The sequence below is a fragment of the Perca flavescens genome, chromosome 8 (assembly GCF_004354835.1).
Source record: "Perca flavescens isolate YP-PL-M2 chromosome 8, PFLA_1.0, whole genome shotgun sequence".
NCBI classification, from domain to species: Eukaryota; Metazoa; Chordata; class Actinopteri; order Perciformes; family Percidae; genus Perca; species Perca flavescens.
The window spans coordinates 28,033,071-28,056,788 of record NC_041338.1 but is presented as its reverse complement, the minus strand read 5'-3'; the positions used below and the strand labels follow the sequence as shown (position 1 = coordinate 28,056,788).

The window sequence follows — 23,718 nt, the reverse complement described above, 5'->3', positions numbered from 1 at the left end:
CGTAATTTGCAGTTCAAGTGGTTTGGCTGCCAAAGCTTATCTATCTGAACTATTGCTGTTTAAAAAGAAAGTGGCTTTTTCTTTTTGTGTGCTATAGAGATGTCACATGTTATTCATTTTGTCTTTAATGTATCCTTCATTAACTTAAACAAAATTCAGCCATGCCTAACTATCAAATCTTAACAAGCTCCAAATCTTTCTGCTTTATTGAACTTTCTTATGTAGAATATGTCATTTGATAATTATTTTGAACATCTGACCAGCAGTGATCTCAGGCCACAATCAGCAGAGTTTCATTCTGAGTTGCATATTAGCTCTCACAGTAAATGATGACAGAGATAAGCCAATTTTTATTTCATTTATTTTTATTTTATATTTAATCAGTTAGTAGATAGTAGTTATACGCACTGAATATGGGAAGAAACCGGAGCACCCGGGGTAAACCCATACTTAGTGTCAAAGTAGACACGACACAAACGCAGAAAGGCTCAGGACCAATCACCTGTGAGTTCCCACTGTTGACCACTGAGGTGGCCCTGAGAGCTCAAGTCCTGCCCCCCATCTAGGTAACCTCCTGCTCCAATGGTCACCCAGTGGAGGAGACGGTAACGTGGATGTGAGGCAGGACTGGAGCCCTTTGCTGCAATTTTTTTTCTTCATTGTCTCGAATGTGGGAGAAACACTCGGAGCGCCCGGAGAAAACCCTAACTTAGTAGAAAAAACCTCATTACACCGGCATAACCTTAGCTCTACGTCTGCAGATGTTGGAGATGGCTTTTCCCACAGATAGGAAGAACCCGCAGATGGTGCTGCGTTTTTTTGGTGGTGTCGTCAGGTAATCTTTGACAGAGGAGGCAATACATTTTTCCAGGGCTGGATCTTCTAGACGTATGGAGATCAGCACCTCGTCTACACAGCCCCACTTCTTACACAAGTCCTGGAAAATGGCCTTGTCAAGGTTTTTAAATGTTTTTTGGGTAGTATCAAAATCCACACCCTTGACTTTGGCCCATGTTCTATTAGACAGATGGGAAACGTTGGCCTCTGGGTTTCCAATAGACCAGCTCACTTTTGCTTTCCTGTATATACGCGAAACCAGCTTCTCTGTGAATATCTTGATGATTGCATTCCTACGTTGTTCCTGTGCTGGGGCATCCTGCGCAGGTACGGCACGTGTCTCCTCACATACTGAGCTGGGAGCTGGAGCAGTTGCCACAGGCTTCTCGCTGATGGTGACCTTCGGTAGCTGTGGTACTGCCAGTGACTCTTCTTTCAAGATTTTGTTAGCCACCCTATTACTGTGGCTGCCGATCTGAGTGTTCAGCCACCACCCTATCAGTCCCATGAAATTCCACACTTTGTTTCGAATTTCAGCATACATGTCAGCATGTGAATCAGGAACAATCGCATTACTGCATGACTTCCCTCTCATTGGTTCTGGGATCAAATCGGACGCCATTCCACGTGTGATGTCCCCGTAGAGGAGATCAGTAAATTCCTGTGTGAATATTATGATTTTACCGGGGGTCATATTGTTGAACTTCTGAATCACGTTAACCACATTTTCACCCTGTGGTTTGTTATTCTCCTCAGTTTGAAGCAGAGAGTCAAAGCTCTCTATGGCTGTCTGTCTCGAGTGCTCGCTTTCACCGTTTGACTCTTTGTGGAATTTGGCCTTGAGATCCTCCAATAAACGATAATACCAAGCTTTGGCCAAGCGCATTGTTAAAAAGGACTTGATCTTGCTCGCTATTGCTCTTACTAACAGCTTGAGCTTCTGTTGACATGTTGGACTTGCAGCTTCTGCCCCGTCCAAACTCTTAATTTGGGTAATTGACCAAGCGATGTCTTCTGCAACATCTTCAATCTCCCGAGAGCATTCAGATCGTATCAGCTGATACTTGAAGTCCGGCACTTGATCCAAAAGAGGATCAATTATCGTCATCACCTCCTTCCTGATTATTTCTTCGACAGCCGTCACTGTTCGAATCTCAATCACACTGTCCTCTGATGAGATGTTCTCCGGGATTTCTGGTTCCACAGTTGTAACTGGTGATTGTATGCAGTCATCAGTGTCTTCCGGGTCCATGCCTTCGGCCTCATGTTCTGTCTGGTCATCAGTGTCTTCCGGCTCCATATCTTCTGTCACTTCTCCCTGGAAGGGCGTCTGTTCCCTTTTCTGTGTAGGACTGGTATGACTCGTTGTCTCCATACAGGAGCACAAAGTTTTTATCTTGGCTGTGAGCGTTTTTACCATTTTGCAGACATGACCAACCATAGCATTAAGCCTGCGAGGGGGAGTGATGTGCTGAATTATCACCGGCTCTGTAGCGCACGTAGTAGAGGAGAGAGCAGATTTGACACTTTCTGCGACCTCTTTACCAACCAAACCTGTCAAGCGCTGTGAGCTGACACACTTGACTCGGTCCTCAGCATTCAGAGCCCCGGCAAAACTCCGAAAGAGTATGTCGCCCAGACTGGACATAACACGCTCCTCAGAAACCACCCACCCCTCAGGCTCCGCAGCATTTTTGCTCCTAAGATTCGTAAACCAGACTTTTGACAACAACGTTATGATGTCCAAAAGCAGGTCAGCCACCATAATTTTAGTGGCATCATCAGGGGTGCAGGATTTCAACGATTCCCACTGTTCCGGTGTTATCCTTTTAAAAAAGGATTCGATCAGTGGGTGAACACTATCTCCTGTAACCTCAGGCATGTCCTCTGTCTGTGATATTTCTGGTCCAGACATGATCATTGGTAAAATCAACTGTACTGGTTTTCGTTCAGTGACTTTTTTTGTTCCAGCACTGTGTGAGATTTTAAAAAAAAGTCCTGTTTTGTGTTTCAAGTACTCTTTTACTCTTCTTGCAGTGGTATCGAAAGAGGTTTAGCAGCCTACAGATTTTAGATCAGTGTTGTATTGAATTATAATCTGGTCTCAAAATTATCTTGTTTCAGCTCTATGAACAGAAATAGGAGTGAATGTAATTTCTCTGGGTCTATATTCTAAAGACAGTTGTATTCACGCATCACATCAGAAAGGATCAAGGCCTTTTTAGAATCTGATGTCAGAGATCAAAACCCAGCACAGCCAACCAATGGCTGCAGCTTAGCACTGTTGCTAGGCAACTGCACCACCCTGTGGCTTGCTTCTCAACACTTCTTGGTAAGAATTAAGAGAGACATGTTCCAAGTAAAGTGTCATGTTCAGACTTATTTCTTAAACTAATAGGATGACAACTGCGTCCTCTAGTGGATGTAAGCAGTTGTACATGCTGGTAGACCTTATGATAGATATATTCCCCAACAAGGCAAGGAAATGTGCAACATCCTTAATCTCTGGATCTTTTAGGAGCCACTTAATGAGCTCATAGGCCTACGTTAAATAGGCTTGCCAAAATTGGTCAGGTAAGCTGCCAATTAAAGAGACTGCACACACTTTCAGACTTATTTATATGTAGGCCTAATAATAACACTGTACATGACGAACACCTTGGTAGGAAGAAAGTAAAAGCCACGAATGTATTGGAACCATGGATGTAGGCTATTAAGAACGCAAAGATAAGGAAGTTGCTGCGCTCTTTGCGTGCGCTGATGTGACGTCAGAAGAAACGTTGCTGCCTTTCTGCCCATGCTCACAAGGACAGGAGGGGATCAGCCAGACTGCAGCTGATAGACGTGTTGTAGTGATGTAATGTTGGCTGTTTGGTGACTACGGATGGCTGTCTGTGCCAGGCTCTGCGGAGTGGGTCAGTCGCGGAGGTGCCGGAGGCGACAGCGGCATAACCAGCAGGATCAAGCTAGCGATTCCGACATGGATGAGGAGGAAGAGGAGCGGATCGTGGGTCAGAAGCAAGGCGACGTCGGCGGCGGCGGCGGCGGCGGAGGCCCGGAGAGCGGCGTCGCCACTGCAGGGCCGGGTGACGCTTGTGAATATGGCAGCGGTCATGTCAACAGAGGAGGCTTTCCGGATCGCACAAGCACGGGACCTCCACACCCGCAATCATTAGCGGAGCTACCGCCGGAGCTTTTGGTGGAAATAGTCTCCTTGCTTCCCGGGACAGCACTACCAAATGTTGCCCTCGTCTGCAAGAAATTTAGACAAATACTTAACACTGAAACCATCTGGAGAAGGCGGTGCATGGAAGGTAAATAGGCCTATAGCGATTATAACGTGGACATATGGATCATTTAAATGTTAACGTGTAACGTTAGCCTGCTAAATAAAGCGTTTAGTCATTTTAATATATCACATGGCTTATTTGTGTCAGTGCCCAGCTCGGATCCCTCGGAAATGTGTTCCCCATAAAAGCATTTCTATTGATCTGTACGGGAACCTGACCATGAATACATTACCGTCTTTGGTCACTGCTGTAGACCTCTTAAGCTGCAGACACACTGACCAGACGGCCGACCCTCGGCAGAAAAGGCAGTTGGATGGATCAGTCTCCCCGAGTTGGTCAAAAAAGTGCCTTGGAACATACATGATGTTAGTGTTGTTATAGGCCCACGTTAGCCATTCTGTGTAGCTGATGTTAATGCAGGGCGGAACTAACCTTTTGGGGGACATTAGCATTATTTTGATCACACCACCACCACCCTATGTTATAAAGTCAGGGGACTGCATTAGCCTACTGCAGATTTTAACAAATGTTTCTTATGACATGTACATTAGACACAAATAGGCTAATGTGCTTAACTTAATGCAATACAAAATAAAATACTATATTATGGCATATATATATATATATATATATATATATATATATATATATATATATATATATGTATATATGTAAATGTGTATCATAGTATACACTTTGATGTAATAGCTTTTCTGGTAAATCTAATTAAAAGTTGTAAATGGATAAAATAACCAAAGATCCAATATCCAGTCCCTCCAGAAAATCGCGATTATGTGATCGCATAATTCGATGCATAATCAGCCAAAGTCTGCATATTTATGCGGTGGCCTCATTTTTTCAAATACGCCGCACTTTCGCCGCATTAATTGACGATTTCCGCGCAAAATATGCGGGGCTTGCATGATTTCATAATCCCCGCTTTTTCGTTGCAAAAAAGTCACGTGTATCTTAGCAGAAAGTTTAAAAATGTTGCGTTTACTTCACACAAGAGCAGCCATTTTCCCCTGTTGCCATGGGAATGTTATGAAGTGACGTAATTACGCGACGTGAACGTTATCGAAAAGCAGGGTGTTGGAGGAATCGCTTTTTTTTACTTTTTCATCAAACCGCAGTTTTTGCAAGTTCCCCCAAATTTTTGCAAGTTCCCGCAATTTCAACGCATAAAATTGCATAAATATCCTGCATATTCCATCGCATTTTTTAAGAAAATGTGCTGCATAATCAAGGATTTTTGCCCACAACAATCACAATAAAACTCTTAAAAATAAAAATATTGACACCATGATATAAATGGTATCTTAACTTCTTTTACGGTCAATTGACATTTATATTGTCATATCGCCCAGCATTACTTGAGGTCTATCATACAGAAAAAGACTAAATATTTTCTCACTCCAGCGCCTCCAGTTTGAGAATTTACTGCTTTTATCAGTTTCATAACATTAGGAATAGAATTTTGAATAGTTTTTTTTAAATACCAAAGAAAATAGTCAACTTAAAGACAGGCTACTATTTATGGCTTGTGTAATGGGCATTTCTTGTTTGATTTCATGTCGTTATAGATTAAAGGATTAATCTACTAATTGGAGGAATACTCTGTTGATTAATTGATAATAAAAAAAATTTAGTTGCAGCGTGAGTTTTGAGTTTTCAAAACATGAGTAGTTGGCTGGGAGGAAATATTAGGGATTTGGGGGCACTATTGTACTGAATCAGGGAGTGACGGAACTGCAGACTGTGAGATAATAGTAGTGGCCCTGGGAATGTTAGGCCAGTATACCAGGCAGTAAATTAGGAAGCCACTTACATGTACGGTGCAGAACAACAATAAAGTATGTTTAAAATCACTGAAGTCAAATAATTGAACTGAAAGCAGTTACAGTGAAGACCGCAAGCTGAAGAAAAGAGTCAAAGACACAGCACTTGTCTAATAACATGGGCAGTTACAGTGGAATAGGGACAATTAATAGCAATTGAATATATCCTACTATGACGACTAACAAGCATGAACAATTACAGTCAAAAACAGTAAGATGTTTGATTTAGAGCTGAAAATATTATAGTGTTATAAGACCACCAAGTTGTAAGATCTTAAGATCTGTAAAATCGGTCAAGCATATCTCTTCAGTGCATTTTAACCAATGGTGAAAAGCAACAAGTCCAAAAAAGGGCTCTTTAACAGACTTAACATAAAAATAAAAATAAATGGTGGCTGCTTAGTTCCCTTATCCCTCAGGTCGGCTGTGTGTGTAAGACCTCTTGTGAAACGTTTTGAATCGGACATCTGTGTCTGCTGACTGGAGTTCAAGCTTGGACCGTCCATCTTGCTCGCCGCTTTGCAAATTTCCTGTTGCGCTGCTCTACACCATTATTCAAAATGAATATTGACTTCTGCCACTGTTTAGAGTTTTGATCTCACTGTAGTTCTGTCACAATGTGTAACGCCTCAATTCACATTATGTGCATATTATGCATACATGTGTTCTCTCTGCAGAGTTTGGCATGAAGGATGATCTGAGGAAGATGGAAGTGGGAGGAGTGTCTAGCCGGGACCTCTATGTTAAACGTGAGTTTGACTCCTAATTAAACAGTTCACATGTCACCCGTGAATTGATCCAGTATTTGTTGTTAAATTCTATTCCATTGGGTCATTTAGCATTTGCACCCACGTATATTCTTGTATGTTTGTGGTGTCCAAATAGATCTCTCTAATGACTGTGATTTTAGAAAACAGTCCCAACAAATGCTTTTCTGATATGAATGTTGTTTCTCCGTTCCACTTGAACTCAGACTGTTAATGTTACAACTATATATTTTTTTAATTGTGGTCTCTCCCATCTGTTCCTAATTTATTTATCAGCGGAGATATAGGGTTTATTTTGAAATACCAGTTGACACAAAACATGCCAGGCAGAGTGGGGGTACGTGTTGGCTCTTTGAATAGACACATTACTGTGATCACTAGAAGGCTGCTTTGGGCTGAGCCTGCTTTGGTCCATGGCTGCTCTATACATGCCTGTGTTGTGCCTGTCCAGGTGTCAACCCAAGGGTGAAGTCTGGGCGCTTTATGAAGCTCCTCCCGGATTACGAGCACATGGACTATAGAGACGTGTACACACACTGTATGTACATGGGCCTCAGCGTGGTTTGATTGCAGCATGAAGGGTTGTGTGAGTGAGACTCTTATTGATTTAATTTGGAAGCAAACAGCTGCAGCATCCCATGTGAACAGTTAACGTGTTAAAAAAATCTCCTCAGTGCTGTTTGCTTTCATATTAAGTGTGAACTAGGAGGCCAGATTATTTGGTGTGCTGTGTGTTGTTTGGACTGGCTGACAGGAGCGTGGTCAGTTTAAACTTTCTGGGTTTAACCGCATCCTGACAGACATTAAACACAAAGTTACATTTTACACCTCCTCTTGTGTTTGTAACCATGCACAGTGTTTGTAGTAAAGCATGGGTGTTGCATTACAGAAACTGTTAAGTATGGTGTGATGTTGTGCTCTTATGTTGCAGTGCTTCACCCATACAGACATATCTTGGGCTTATGGCAGCCTGACATAGGGCCTTATGGTGGATTGCTCAATGTTGTGGTAAGTAGCTTTCTTAATCAAGACAAGATTTGCATTAAGATAAGGATGACTGACAATGACTACAGTGTACAGTTTGTCGACCTCTTTTGCAAGTCATTTATGATGTGGCAATATGCAGCTGTAAATGCCTTAGCAGGACATCTACCATCATTATGTGGACGACAAATGTACTTAACCATATCACCAGAGGGACTATAGCCAATGCAAACACTGAGTAGGTGCATCAAACAAATCAACAATTAGATGTGCCAGAACTTTCTTAAATTGAAAGAAGACAAAATAGCTGTTTTTTGGTGCCAAAGAGGAGCGTTTAAAAGTTAGCGCTCAGGCTCAATTGGCAATGTTAAAAACAGGAGAGAAAAGCCAGAAATCTTGGTGTAGTCATGGACTCAGACCTGAATTTTAACAGCCACATTAAGACAATTACAAAATTCAACCTACTAGCACCTTAAGAATAAATCAAGGGTTAAAGGACTTATGTCGCAACAGGACTTAGAAAACTAACTGCTTTTATTTTTAGTAGACTCGACTGTAACAGTGTTTTTACAGGTCTCCCTAAAAAATCAATCAGACATCTGCAGCTAACTCAGAACGCTGCTGCTCGAGTCCTCACTAAGACCAAGAAAGTGGATCACATCACTCCAGTTCTGAGGTCTTTACACTGGCTTCCTGTGACTCAAAGAATTGATTTCAAAATACATCTGTTGGTTTATAAAGCAGTGAATGGTTTAGGGCCAAAATACATTTCTGATCTTCTGCTATATTATGAACCATCCAGACCTCTCTGGGTCGTCAGGTCTGCTTTATGTCCTTCAGAGTCAGAACTAACCATGGAGAAGCAGCGGTGGGTTTTTATGCTCTACATATCTGGAACAAACTCCCAGAAAACTGCAGGTCCACCGCAACTCTCAGTTCTTTTAAACCAAGACTGAAGACTTTTCTTTTTGATGCTGCCTTTTTTAAGTAATAAAGAGTTTTCATACATGTCTTATTCCATTTTAGCATTTTTTATATTCCCCAAATTGTTTTAACTGCTTTTTAATGTTTTATGTAAAGAGCTTCGAATTGCCTTGTTGCTGAAATGTTCTATATAAATAAAGCTACCTTGCCTTACCTAACATAATTTTAGGATCATTCCAATGGCTAATACATTATTATTATTATTATTATTATTATTATTATTATTATTATTATTATTATTATTATTTCTTCAGGTGGACGGGCTGTTTATCATCGGCTGGATGTATTTGCCCCCTCACGACCCCCGTGTGGAGGATCCCATGAGACGACGGCCGCTTTTCCGTATCCACTTGTTGGAAAGCAATAAAGCCACTGTAGAGTGTATGTACGGACACAAGGGTCCCCACAAAGGAGACATACAGGTGAGGGCTTACACAACCCAAAGGCTTGGCTGTGCACCAAAAAAATAAACAGCTTTGTTGACACAGATTAGTTATTTTACTTTAATTTGAGGTTAGAAGCGAATACAAGTATGTCATCCATTAATATGTGTCATGTCATGTTATTTTTAGACTGTGAAGAAGGATGAATTTTCAACAAAGTGTAACCAGACTGATTATCACCGAATGCCAGGGGGCAGACAGGAGGTGGGTCAAATCAGGGAACAACCTTCTAACTATTCAATTATCTTGCTTATGTACTTTGATAATGTCAACATTCAAAGTCCTGTGTGTGTGTGTGTGTGTGTGTGTGTGTGTGTGTGTGTGTGTGTGTGTACGCGTGTGTGTGTGTGTGTGTGTGTGTGTGTGTACGCGTGTGTGTGTATGTGTGTGCGCAGGAGTTCAGAACATGGTTGGAGGAAGAATGGGGCCGAACACTGGAAGAAATCTTTCATGAGCACATGCAGGAGCTCATCCTTATGAAGTTTATTTATACCAGTCAATATGAGTATGAGTCCCTTCCTTACTTCACACTTTCTCGATAGAGTGTCAATGAGTGTAACGCCTTCAGTAGCTCTCACTGGTTAAAGGAACACGCCGACTTATTGGGACTTTAGCTTATTCACCATATCCCCCAGAGTTAGATAATCCATACATACCCTTCTCATCTGCTTGCGTGTCGTAACTCTCTGACGCACCCACCGCTTGCCTAGCTTAGCATAGATCCTTGAGGTAACCGAGTAATCTAGCCTACTGCTCCCAATAAGTGACTAAATAACGCCAACGTTTTCCTATTTACATGTTGTGATTTGTATGGTCACAGGGTGTACAAATAATAAGGTCATATGAGACACAGCCATCTTCTAACCATATATAAACTGGGAACTATATTCTCAGAAGGCGAAGCACGACTTGGGCGGAGTGATTTGCTCGCAGCACCTGAAGCCCTGCGGTGAGGAGTAGAGAGTAACAATGGTGCTTTTCAGGTGTTGCTCTAATCAACTAGCTGTGCTTCGCCTTCTGAGAATATAGTTCCCAGTATGTATACATTTCTCTAACTCTGGGGGATACGGATAATAAGCTAAAGTCCCAATAAGTCAGTGTGTTCCTTTAAGCAATAACTACAAGGATAGCTTGTTGTCTTAAAGAGAGAGTTCAGATTTTTACTTGGGTCAATGTATAACCCATTCATGTAGTTCTGATGGCCTTGGAAGAGGCTCAGATTACACTGTAGATAAACATTATAATCAATCCTCTCCATATAAAAACACAAATGTCGACAAATCTATCCCGTTTCACCAAAGAACAAAGAAAAATGTTAAGGATTTCCATAAATTAAGTGATAAGTCCAATGCTATATGTGCTATATGTGATTCACAGTGAAATTAAAACATTAAACAGTGGCAAAAGTCCGATCAACCCTGACTAATGTTGTCTGCTGTCTTTTGCCAGTAACTGCTTGACATACCGGAGGATCTACCTGCCTCCTGCGATGCCCTCTGACCTGCTGCCCCCAGGCCTCTTCAAAGGCACCTACGGCAGCCACGGCTTGGAGATTGTCATGCTCAGTTTCATTGGGACTTATGCGAGAGCCACCAAGCTCACTGTAAGTTGGTGGATAATCATTATCAGACAGTGTTTGCCTCGAAAAGAAACTGCTTGTTGCAAAGTTATCTAACTAACAGAAATATACATGTGGATTTCGTACAGGAAGACTGCTTTCTTGTGAATTATTTAATGTCCCTCAAAGCTTTAGTGCGTAACTTTTTTTTATATTAATGAACATCCGTTACATTCAAGCCATGGCCAAATGAGTTGATACAAAGGTAATTAAGACTATCAGCTCCACACAACTCTCTCTGTATTTCTCAGGACTGCTGTGTTTAGAAAATGGTTTCGTCCAGGTGACCTTCGCGCAGAAACTTGAGTGAAGATGATCACCTCTTCTGAAGAGTCCATCATGTTTTTTTAATCCTCCGTGTCCTCCTTGGCAACTAGCAACTGCGTGGTGGAGGGGTGGGGGGCGGTGTGCAATTACAGAAGGCTTGTGTCATGTGGATGCAACAGTGGTGTTGTCATTACTTAGAATTCCTCATGGGGGCAACAGAAACTACGCACTATAGCTTTAAATGAGCTCTAGGTCATCGTACCCTTCTCTAACAAAAAACTATTCAGCCAAAATTCCTTCAACAGGCACTCGTTGACAAATTGTACATTTGAATGGAACATTCTCACATGTTTGACCTACAGGATGTAACATTAACCAACAATATGAATCAACTAGTGGCGCAGATGTTAATTTTACTCCTTTCTGCAGGGAGACCCCAATGTTCCTGCAGGGCAACCCACTTTGGATGTTGACCTGAGACGGCCTGTGGTCCTCCCAGACTTGGAGCAGCAGCGCAACATAGAGGAGCTGTCCCGGCTGGTAATGGGGGTACACGAGGAAGTGCAGCGAGAAGATCAACAACAGGCCATGGACACTTCTGCTGCAGCCAGAGGTGCAGCAGAGGGGGCCACTGGTGGTGCCAGCGTAGCAGAAGGAGTGGAGGAAGACCACGTTACCTGTTCAGACAGCTGCCAGCCTGGCCCAAGCACCACCACCACCTCCACCACCACCACCTCCACCAGTCCTCCCGAAGCCCAGCCCTTCGTCCTGCCCTTGGGAGTTATGGCTCGCAACGAGGTTTACCCTCGCACCTGCAGGAAATGGTAAAGACACAGCTGTAGGGAAAATTCATAAGGTATAAATTCCACAGTGTACAGGTGGATTGATTGGAGCCGCCTTAGATCCTGTAACAGTAGTGTTCGACACGATGTTCCTATTGTTCATGAGCTGTTATAAACTTGTTAGTCTCGTATTGCCACACCTATTTCCACATTGCTGTGGAGTAAGGTCTGGCTACACCACAGATACATTCTGGAATAGGAGAAAAATACACTCTGGGTTGTTTGCATTTCTTTAAACCAATTACAATCGTCTTTGGCGGCATTAACTTCCGGACGCAGCGAAGGCGGCTCTGCAAAATAGTCTCAGAAAGGAACTCGTTTTTGTGGAACATTTACGCCCTGCAAAAGAAAACGCCACATCAAATATTTAATAAAGTCACCACAAGTTTCACACAGACATGAGCTATTTAAATTAGATGAATACGTGGTTAAATGTAATTTGCTCTTACCAGTGTATTGCCGCGTGTACTACGTCCACAGCAACCCCTGCCAATCGGTCATAAAACTCCCTAGTTAGATAGTAAATGCCTTAAACATATTCTTTGTAAACCTTTACAATCAATACCCAAAAGAACCAAGCATGCTGCCTTGTTGCACGATCAAAATTGTGTTTAAAACTTGCCATTTTCTCCATGTAGTTTGTTAGCTTGAAGGTTGTTGTTTTCCCTTAGCGAAGGGATCTTGAGAACAGCAACACACAAAGAGCAGCAGACCAGACAAGTTTTATCATGGAAATATACTTCCGTTGATGGATAAACTAGATAAACTTGTATGTTGTTGAACGTTCATGGCCAACAGGCGGACATCATATCGTGTTGAATGTTGGCCGAACAACAACAAACTGTTGTCTTGAACTTTAGTCTTACAATATAACTACTGTTATCGTGATTATGGCTTCCACAATGAATTGCAATCTGCAAGAGGAATGTAACTGCTTAACATGTTTTTTTGTCATTGTATGCTTTGGTGCCATTATTATCAGCCTAAAAGAAAACACTGATTTCACTCAAAGAAACATTTCTGATAGGATTAATGACTACAGAAAATGAAAAAGCATTATTGAGTCCCAAATCCAGGAGGTTACTATAAAGCTTCATGGAAAATGATATTCAGCAATTATTATCAGTCATTAATTGTTAAAGTAAAACACTGCAGTCATAAGCATTATGTTATTTATTTCTGCACACTGTTTGCTAGAACAGAGTCTACAATCCTTTGAAATTGATATCCATTAAAAAATATTGATTGATTGATAGATAATTGATTGTTCCTCCATTTCAGCTTCTATGGGACAGGCCTGATCGCTGGGCATGGCTTTACAAGTCCAGAGCGCACCCCGGGGCTCTTTGTGCTGTTTGATGAGGACCGTTTTGGTTTCATCTGGCTGGAGTTGAAATCTTTCAGTCTGTACAGTCGCCTGATGGACCACCTAGCTCACTCTCACGCCCCAAATATGGAGCGATTTGAGGCCATGCTGATGAACATGCAGTCCTGGACGTCCTGATGCACCACGTTTTAAGCCTTCACTTACAATACATACAGTGCATAATAACAACCATTTTTACACAAATCACCTCTGTCCCCTGCTAACTAAACGTTACTACCGCGATAGCTGTAACTTTCCCCGTTCTGTCTATATCTGTTTCACAAACATTGCATTTTACAGTCTAATTAATCTAGTAATGTCACCCTGACTTGACTCCTGTTCTTATAGAAGCACTTTGAACAGCCTCCCAAGTCACCATTTATCAGCTCACCTCAGTATGACCGAAAGCCTCCATTGCAGCATGAAAGCAGGTCACATTAACCTTTTCATTTATTTATTTATTTATTACCTGCAGGAGATGAGATGGAATGAGATTTCATACCACTTAGTATGGATCAAACTGTGCGTGCCTCTTATTCTAAAACCATGTCTGTACTTGATAGTGCTTGAAGATGATAAAGGTGTCCAATGTATTCTACTATATAGCATTATATTGATTTCAGTGCCCAACATGAACTGCATGCTGCATTTTATTTAGATCTAATCGCATCTCACTCATAAACATGATCTGAACATGATGTTTTATTGTCATTTAGCAGCATGCCTTCCTTTTTATTATGTTTTGCTTTCAAAAAGAAAAAGACAGCTTCTCAGGTGTTTTGTCAGTGAAAAACCAGACTAAAGTATTTATGTTTATAACAACAATGAAGGAAGTTCCATTCATTTTAGTACTTTGTCCAGTAGAAAAACAAAGTAAATAAGTTTTACAACTGGGCAATATATAATGTTGAGAAGCGAGGGTTTGCTGTCTTATCAAACTAGCTACATCAGCCAGTTTTGGCCCTTTGAACTTGAGAGATAGTGATGCTCTGGCTCATGATCCTACATCAATTCAAGATTCCAGATTCATTTTATTGTCCCACATTGTGGGAAATTTGTCTTGGGCACTTAAAGTGATGGTTCGGAGTAATTTCACCCTAGGGTCCTTTGCACCATGACCTCGAGCCAAACCAAAGCCATTAATAAATATTTTTGTTGCATCTCTTTTCGGTGTTGTAATTTGTAGACGGCCCTAAGCACTCTTACTGCCCGTTGGGTAGCAGCAGCAGCAGCAGAGACTAGAAGTCAACAGGCAAGTGTTATTTACATACAGTTCTGGTGTACTTACAAACTTTCCAATCCATCGTTTTATGAGTAAATAACCTATTTGTACTAGTGTAGAAGTTTGGTATCATTTTGGGCATTATTAGTAGTCATTTACGAGATACATCACTGGATCCATTAGCCCCTGCTCTAAGCTATTCAGTTGATAACGCTAATCTACGCTAACTCTCCCAGTGTTCGACCCAGCTGAAAAAAGCTTCTGGGGGGGTGTTTGGCTCGAGGTCACGGTGCAAAGGACCCTAGGGTGAAATTACTCCTAACCATCACGTTAACCCATGCTGCAGCCATGGTAAAAACAAACACAGACAGCATGTACAAACAACAGATACTGTACAATACCACACAACACACCATACTATGGTCCTGATGGTGTATAAAACCCAACATGGTGTCATGCAATGCATTAGTTAAACATTACTCAAAATTAATAAATACAATAAATTAATAATCAATTATACCTTTAATAACACCACACCTGACATAATATTATGTAAATTGGAAAGATGTATTGTACTGCAATAGAATAACAGGTAGCACTTTATAATAACTATCCATAATTCATTTATTAAGCATTAGTTAACTATTAGTTAATGGTTTGTTCATTATTACTTATTAATTGTTCTTACATAATTCATCATCAGTAAAGCATTTATTCACATAGTTATAAATGGTTTGTTTATAGTAAATAAGCCTATCTTGAAAAATATGTTTGTAAGTACATGATTTATACTTAACAAATAATGAAACAACCATTTGGAAATGAAATAATTTTCCAATTATAAACCAGTTACTAACTATTGCTAAATGCTTTGTTCATCATTTGTAAAGCAATCCTATGTTAATTCTTATGAATGAAGCATTTGTATACACACTCATAAATGGTTTGTTCATAGTAAATAAGGCTCTCGGAAGTTATGTTCATAAATAGAAGTTTGACACTTTCTAAGTATTGCAAAAACCATTATAAACTTTATAAACTATCTACAAACTAGTAGTAATTTATTTGTTTATCATTTGTAAAGCATAGTTCCTACATTCATTCTAATCAGTAAAGCATTTGTAAATACAGTTAGTAAATGGTTGGTCCATAGTAAGTAAGCCCATGTAAAAGGCTTATCAGTATATTTTTTAATAATTCCTACATGATGCATTAACCATTTGTAAATTAAGTAATTTTACTCAGGAACGTAAAAGGTTGTTTAAAACTAGGAAGTTAATGATTAACAGACTATCTAAATCATAAAATTTTATTTAAGACATGAACAAATGTAGGTCTAGATAGTCTGTTAATCATCAACTTCCTAGTTATAAACAACCGTCTACGTTCCTGAGTACCTAGTTGATAATGGTAAAATTACTTAATTTACAAATGGTTAATGCATCATGTAGGAATTATTACAGAATATACTGATAAACCTTTTACATGGGCTTACTTACTATGGACCAACCATTTACTAACTGCATTTACAAATGCTTTACTGATTAGAATGAATGTAGAAACTATGCTTTACAAATGATAAACAAATAAATTACTACTAGTTTGTAGATAGTTAATAAAGGGAAAATTATTTAATTTACTAATGGTTTTTGCAATACTTAGAAAGTGTCAAACTTCTATTTATGAACATAACTTCCGAGAGCCTTATTTACTATGAACAAACCATTTATGAGTGTGTATACAAATGCTTCATTCATGGGAATTAACATAGGAGCAGTGCTTTATAAATGTTGAACAAAGCATTTAGCAATAGTTAGTAACTGGTTTATAATGGGAAAATTATTTCATTTCCAAATGGTTGTTTCATTATTTGTTAAGTATAAATCATGTACTTACAAACATATTTTTCAAGATAGGCTTATTTACTATGAACAAACCATTTATAACTATGTGAATAAATGCTTTACTGATGATGAATTATGTAAGAACAATTAATTAATAATTATGAACAAACCATTAACTAATAGGCTTATTTACTATGAACAAACCATTTATATTTGTGTGAACAAATACTTTACTCATGATGAACTATGTATGAACAATTAATAAGTAATAATGAACAAAACCATTAACTAAAAGTTAACTAATGCTTAATAAATGATGAATTATGGATAGTTATTATAAAGTGCTACCGAATAAGATAACCTATACATAAGCTGATCAAAATTATGCAGTTTATGTGCTTGTATTACGGTGGCCTGAATCAGAAACTTCTCTTACATTTTTTATGTATTGCATTTGTTGTTTGTTTTAATGGCTGACGTAACTTTTGTCTGGCTTTATACTGCAAAGCTATTCCCTCCAGATTTCCAATTTATTGTGGACTTGAGACCAGGCTAGCAGACCATTATACAAACAGGTCAAAGTACATCTCAATGTACCAAGTAAGTGTCTGTATGGCTCATTACAGCCTGATGGGGTTGCCCTGTAGCTTTCTTACTCCAAGTGCACTTTTCTGGGCATTATAGTGAATCATTCAAAACCACTGGCCAACACATTAATATCAGACTGCAGCTTTACTAACATTTGCAAAAGGAAAAAAAGTGTCTGCTAAAGCGTCATCAACTTAATTTTATTAATTTCCTTCTAAATTTAGTATACTTGTTTTATACATTCTCCAATTTGTAGGCCCTCTGTACCCGGCTGTTTGAATGATTTGCCTACGAAAAGTATTTTCATTGTACTATTTTCATTGCGATACGCCTGGTTTTGCAGAAAACAAACTAAGTTTGACCTATTGAACTGCTCACATCGGACTTCAGGGAGCTTGTTCTCAGCTTCAGCGCTCCTCCCAGTAATAAAAACTACAAAACTGAAAATAGCCTTTTTGTCAAATCTTTCTATGCTTTGTATGCGTATCCCATTGCTGTAATGCTAGAAAGCTGTTCTCAACTATCACCCTAAAGCATTATCTCTTTCCACAAAAAAAGATTGCAGCCCTGTACACAACAGCCCTTTATTACGCAAGCCCTATGTACTGTTGGCAGTATAAACCTTAAGTAACCCAGGTTTGCGGAACCTTGATTAGAAGTTGGGCATTTGGCCGAGGTTTATGTTAACCCTTTCAGACCAACGGCCAGTAATGTGTCTTATTTTTGTATCTATTTGTGTGAATGGAGAATGAGATTGTTGGATAACATTAATTCAGGGATACAGACAACACATAACTGAATGGTAAAACGTTTTAGATTTTTATTTTACATTGGAATCCAGATTATGAAGGAGATATTAAATATATGGTCAGACACAGTAGGGGCATCCAAGACTTGTGGTGCTGTTCTGTTACATATTTCCTGTTGGGCTTTTGGATTTTAAAGAAGTATTCCCTGGAACTATTGACCTTGGATTCAAACTGATGTTCAATCTACACAGTGGCTATAAAAAGTATGCACCCAACCTTAAGTTTTCATGTGCTACTACAACATCATACAGCTTTTTAAGTTCAATTGTGAACTTAGAAAATCTCCTTTTCAAATTTCATACAATGCATTTGTATAGGCTACACAAGAACTTTGTTAAAATATTATTACCATCACATTAGTTTAACAAATGTCTCAATATGTCTTATGCATCGTCAATGGACTTACTTCTGGTTAAAGATGGAATCAATAAAGAAAAAAAAAATTATGGAAGGGAGAAAGGAGAGGTGTACGTTCTACAGCTCGCTGCGCTCCATTTTCTCTATGTGTTGTCGGATCTTCTCCGGGAGAGTCTGGGTCATGAAGACGAACTGCTCCTTCTTCAGGTGCTGACCAGTTACCTGCTCCTTTACATCAATTGACAAGTAGTCTTCTTCTGCTCCATACTTTGGCCAATGGACAAGGCCGCCTCCATTAGGAGACCTGCATGTGCACCCACACACCAAACCACACACACGTTATTAAACACGTTATAAAAAGCCTCATTTCCATGTGTATACTAACTTGTAATGAGGGGGAATTCCTACCCTGTGCGAGCAAAGTTCCCCCAGTAGCTCATCATGGTTCTGCTCAACTCTTCCTCGTCTTCATCGCATAATTCTAAAATAACGATAATCTGGTAAAACACATTGCACTCTGGGAAACCCAGAGAAATTCCAGATCTCTATTGAAATACTTTTTTTTATATTGCACTTACCGGCTAATTTGATATGGGTAGTTGTGAAGCAAAATCCTAAAACTGTAAAAATTTCATCGCCATGGTCACTCCCAACAAAGCTTGGCCTTTTTGCCTGCAGGAATTTGGGTGGATGCTGGTACTCGTACAGATATACAGGGGCACCTGCATCTGGTAGTAGATGAACGGGTGTGATATAACTTGTTTGTGAAAGTGTGACAGTAAACATTTCACTATGGTTCTTAAATAGATTTGCATACTTTTGTGTAAATCAAATACCTCGGTGGGCATTAGCGGTTTTGATGGCTGGGATGGTGAACAACATATCTCCAAGCAAGTCAGTGAACACATCTCTATTTTTCTCTCGATCTTCACCGGTTCCAATATATTCATCTACAACCAAATCTCTGAAGAACGCATCTTTGGGCTTTAGGGAACCGAGCAACACATACAGCATGTCAGAGAAGTTTGAGCATGATAAAGCAGAGTAATATTGTAATGTCCAGCACTGTCTTGTCTTACATCAGGGTAGAACAGGGACAGCATGTTCACCAGCTGCTCCCGGTCTAATCCCTCCGTCCAGTTTGCAGGAGCAAAGAACTGAGGGAAGAAGGTGAACATTTCAGACATGCACAAAATCTAAACAAAATCATGTTTTCATGTGCTCATCTGGAAATCAGCAAGCTCTTTAGTCACACATATTGTAGTAGCAAGTTAGCATTCAGACTTACATCATTAAGTAACCAGCCCCCTTCATCATTATTAACACCAGTCATAAATGGTACCACTAGAAGTTCACGTGTATGGAACAGCTCATCCACAGGTTTTCTCAGGAAGTGTCCATCAATATTTACAGAAATTCTCAATCGTTCATCCTTGAGAGAACAAAATATGTAAAAACGAGTTGAGATAAAGACCACATAAATGAAAAAGTGAACATTTCATCACATCTTGCAGAAGACATCTTATGTGTAATACCTTCGCAATAGCCGCGATAGTGTTAATATTGAGATTTCTCATGCAATCTGCCATCTTCTCTGTGCTTTCGAGGCTACAGCCAGATTCATTTGCCACCACCTGAGGACAGATAAAGGTACTTTACTGTCACATACACATACACGTAGTGAAATTCATCCTCTGCATTTAACACACCCCTCAAGAGAGCCATTTACAGTGCCCAGGGACCAACTCTAGATCGGAGCCAGTGCCTTGATCAAGCACTGACTGGAGTACATGTTTTTTGATGGTGGGGGAAACCAGAGCACCCAGAGGAAACCAACGCAAACATGGGGAGAGCATACAAACTCCACACAGAAAGGCCCTGAACGACTTGGATTCGAACCCAGAACCTTCTTGCTGTGAGGCCACAGTGCTAACCATTGGGCCACCATGCTGCTAAAGACAGATTTGTGGACTCCATCTCAACCATTTAGAAAAACAAATATGTTGTGTTGTGATATTCTCAATTTTGTGCACTAAAGAATGTTCACAAGCAAAAATAAACACACTGATCATTAACCTGCATCACTGACAGAGGATCCTTTGAAATGAGGACATCCATCGCAGCAGTGCCACTCTCAGCAATAGCGTGGTGGAACAGGCCAACAGACAACGGTGAGAGAAGCTGTTGATTCAAGCAGAACAAATTCAAAAGGTTCTGTAGGGACTTTGCAGTCATATAACTGTGCCATGCTACCAAAAAAGTGAGTTTACGCTTTAATGCTTTGTCTGCAGCAGATCGATCCTTACCAGGAGGGATACGCTCACTCCGCCAGCAGACTCCCCAAATATGGTAACTAAATCTGGGTCCCCTCCAAAGTTGTGAATGTTCTGCTGAATCCACCTCAGAGCTTGTACCTGGTCCAACAGGCCAACGTTCCCTGGCATGTGCTCATCTCCAGTGCTGGATGGAACATACAATTATAGTCTATATCAGCTGGTAAAAGTGAGCCGGTTTTGAATTTGTGTTCACATGTGGCACAGATCAGATCAAAAGTAGTAGAATATAGTCAGAGTATGTTCATTATGTGCTTAGTGATTAGTTTTTTTTTTTACCTGAGAAAGCCCAGAAGTCCCAAGCGGTACTGAATCAGAACCACAACCATATCCTGGTAAGCAGCCAGGGCGGAGCCGTCATAAAATGAAGCTGCCCCCATAGAAAACCCTCCACCATGGATCCAGACCATGACCTGGTAAGGTAATAAAAGACCTTGATCATTTCCACAAAGTACAAGCACATTTTTACTTTATTCCATCTGAGCTCATAAAAATCTCAATCAAACTAAGACTTTACTCCAACTACAACGTAAAACCGATGGTGAGAAAAAAAAACGGACATCAGCCCTTTTGCAATCTGGTTCTAAATATGGGCATCATTATACATATTATTATTATTATTATTATTATTATTATTATTATAATACATATTGCCATTATGGATTCTGCATAAAAGGAATCAAGCCAAAGTTATCCAAAGCTGATCTCAGTAACTGAGCGGCACCACTCCAAACCTGCAGCAACTTACTGGGAGCTTGGCATCGTGAGCTCTGTTTGCAGGAGTGTAAACGTTGAGGTAAAGGCAGTCCTCTGAAATGTCTGGGAGATCGACCAACATGAGACCAAGTTTATTAAACAGATCTAAAGAGAACTGTTTATGTTGAACACACCTGAAAAAAAGAGACATGTTTTTGTAGTGAGTATTGGACATCGTTTCCCCAAGCGTGGTGTGCCACAACTGAAGCACATGAAGGCCTTACATGGGTGGCTGCTGGGTGGCGTCTCTCACTCCTTCCCACTCCTCTACAGGCTGGGGTGCAGCCAGTCTCAGAGCGGGGCCTACGGGTGGCTTGGCAAACGGTACACCCAGGTAGGCATGGACCCCAGGCTCCTTCCCCTTTACACTCACATACTGACCTCTCAGGCTCCCCAGCTTTGTGTGGACTTCAGGAGCTGTCAAGATATTTGGACAACAATCATGATGACGAACACAATTCATCAGTTCAATTTCTAGGTAATCTGGGGAGGAAATATGTATAGCTAGGTTACAAATATAATTCCTACATGTATGTAACATCTGTTTGTTGGTTGGTTCTAGCTTATGTGGCAACTGACAAGTGGAAAAGTGTTAGATAATATAAATAGGTTTATTTGATTTCAGCCATGTCGAGCCATGTGAAGGACATACTTTTACCCGTCTTCAATGTTTGCCATGCTGTTTGTATCAGCCTCAAAAACATGTAACTAACTTGCACTGAATCAAATAGTTAAATAATTAGTTAGTTGATAGACCGTAAATTAATGAACAACAATTTTAATAATAGACTAACAGGCACAACTGCCAAATATTTGCTGGTTTCAATCTTTTCAAGTGTGAGTTGTTAAATCATTGGACATTATATATCTTGATGTTTTGGACTGTGGGTCAGAAAAAGACAAGCAATTTGAAGATGTCACCTTGGACTCTGGGACAGTTTCCTTTCCCAATTAAAATGTTTCACTACTGGAGAGTGGAATTTATACCATTATTGATTACTCAAAAAAATATTGACAGATTAATCACTGATGAAAATTGTTTATAGTTGCAGCTCTATAACTAACTTTACGGGAGAAGACACTGTACTGGTCTGGGTCATAGGATACAGAGCTCCACCCTGGTTCAACTCTGGCCCACTAAAGAGTGCAGATTTTCAGTTAAATTAATGGCACTCCGGATACAAGTATATTTTGCAATCCTTTTGCTGGTAGGCTGAATAAAAAAAAGGACATATAAAATATGATACGATAAAATATAAATATATAAGAGGCGATTAAAAACATTTATTTTGAAAAATATCCAAGGCAAAATCCGGACATAGGCTATAGAATTGCATTTTGCACAGGGGTTGAATACAATTTTGCTACGCAATCTATGACTGCAATATAGCCATTTTGAGTGTGTTAACATTTTATTTCGAAATAAGGGGGTCTTAATAATTTTACTATTAGAATTTGCATAGCCATGCAATAGGTAAAAGGTAACCTCTCTAAAGGCGCAATAAATGCAAAAAGGTAACATCAAGTCAACAACAGATTACGAGAAATACATTTAAAGGCGATACAGGCTATAACTTGATTGTGTTATTCAGACCAACAGTCAGATCAAGCCTTAAGAGAATGCATTATTGTTGTCGCCGATATTCGTGTGCAAAGAAGTTGGTGTTCTCCTACTTACTTACCAAGTCGGTCTGTTGCAGCAACATAGAGAAATAACACAGACGTTAGAAAGAAGAAAGTTTGTTTTGCGCGGATCTGCATGGTGGACGTCTCTGAGTGGATTGCGACTGCTGGGTTCTGCGGGGAGGAAGCTCAAAGACAAAATGACGCCACTTTTACTACAATTTACATATTATATAACGTGCACAATAAGGCGTGACTCGTCGGTTTTATACCACCGCAAGGTTTTTGCTGACCATTACTCCACAACGCTCCGGAGTACGAGACTACACTGGCCACCATGGCTCAAAGCATTACAATAATGCTGCTTGCACTAAAGAACAAATGCCACTCGTACACACGGGCGCAATGAGCATAACTGTTGCACGTGAAAAGTTAGGCCACATAATTGTCTTAGCAGGCCTATTATGTGTCACCTATCAATGCACACATCTTATTCATTAACTGTATTCACTGTAATACATGGCCTATGATGAGATTTCAAATCCCACTACTGCTAGTAGGAAATTGTGTCTTTAAAGTAGGCTAACTTACATAAAAAGGATTTGACTTTAAAAAAAAACAAACATATTTGACAGGCTTTCAAAGAAACTAAGATTTTAAAACAAAAACAAATGAATTTGAAATTAAAACAAAATATAGAAATAATCTGAAACAAATATGTAAGGACAGAAAAAAATATGTGGACGGCAGATACTGTTAGTAGCCTATATAAACACACATTCATGTCTCTACATATTCATATAATGCTCCCCCTCGCGGAGATATGTATGTTAGTAGAAGTAGGGTGGATTGCCCTGTGGGACCAGTGTGGGACACCTAAGCTCCAGTGGGTGTGGCTCTTCCCCAAACTAATGAATGTCAGTGAAAACTATGGGAAAGACAAAGCTGTA

At 40.0% G+C, this 23,718-nt stretch overlaps 2 protein-coding genes across 3 annotated transcripts; one reads left to right on the top strand and one right to left on the bottom strand.

Moving 5' to 3' along the window:
- The first annotated feature begins 3,566 nt into the window (after positions 1-3,566).
- On the top strand, positions 3,567-13,934 carry fbxo31 (F-box protein 31). Of its 2 annotated transcripts, XM_028584955.1 has the most exons (10): positions 3,567-4,151; positions 6,643-6,714; positions 7,184-7,270; positions 7,664-7,740; positions 8,955-9,122; positions 9,273-9,347; positions 9,539-9,648; positions 10,593-10,746; positions 11,458-11,852; positions 13,152-13,934. In XM_028584955.1, exons 1-10 carry the CDS (start codon positions 3,722-3,724, stop codon positions 13,372-13,374), a joined length of 1,791 nt encoding a protein of 596 aa, XP_028440756.1. In that variant the 5' UTR covers positions 3,567-3,721; the 3' UTR covers positions 13,375-13,934. The 2 variants fall into 2 exon arrangements, with proteins under 2 accessions (XP_028440756.1, XP_028440757.1); XM_028584956.1 differs by lacking the exon at positions 7,184-7,270.
- Positions 13,935-17,686: 3,752 nt separating this feature from the next.
- ces2b (carboxylesterase 2b) lies at positions 17,687-23,184 on the bottom strand. Its single transcript, XM_028585321.1, has 14 exons — positions 23,041-23,184; positions 22,828-22,956; positions 21,370-21,562; positions 21,138-21,279; positions 20,669-20,802; positions 20,363-20,516; positions 20,133-20,237; positions 19,592-19,690; positions 19,345-19,488; positions 19,136-19,213; positions 18,893-19,040; positions 18,635-18,784; positions 18,465-18,537; positions 17,687-18,360 (listed from the first exon to the last, which is right to left on the bottom strand). The coding sequence occupies exons 1-14, from the start codon at positions 23,105-23,107 to the stop codon at positions 18,174-18,176; spliced, it is 1,803 nt and encodes a 600-aa protein (XP_028441122.1). The 5' UTR covers positions 23,108-23,184; the 3' UTR covers positions 17,687-18,173.
- Between the last annotated feature and the right edge of the window lie 534 nt (positions 23,185-23,718).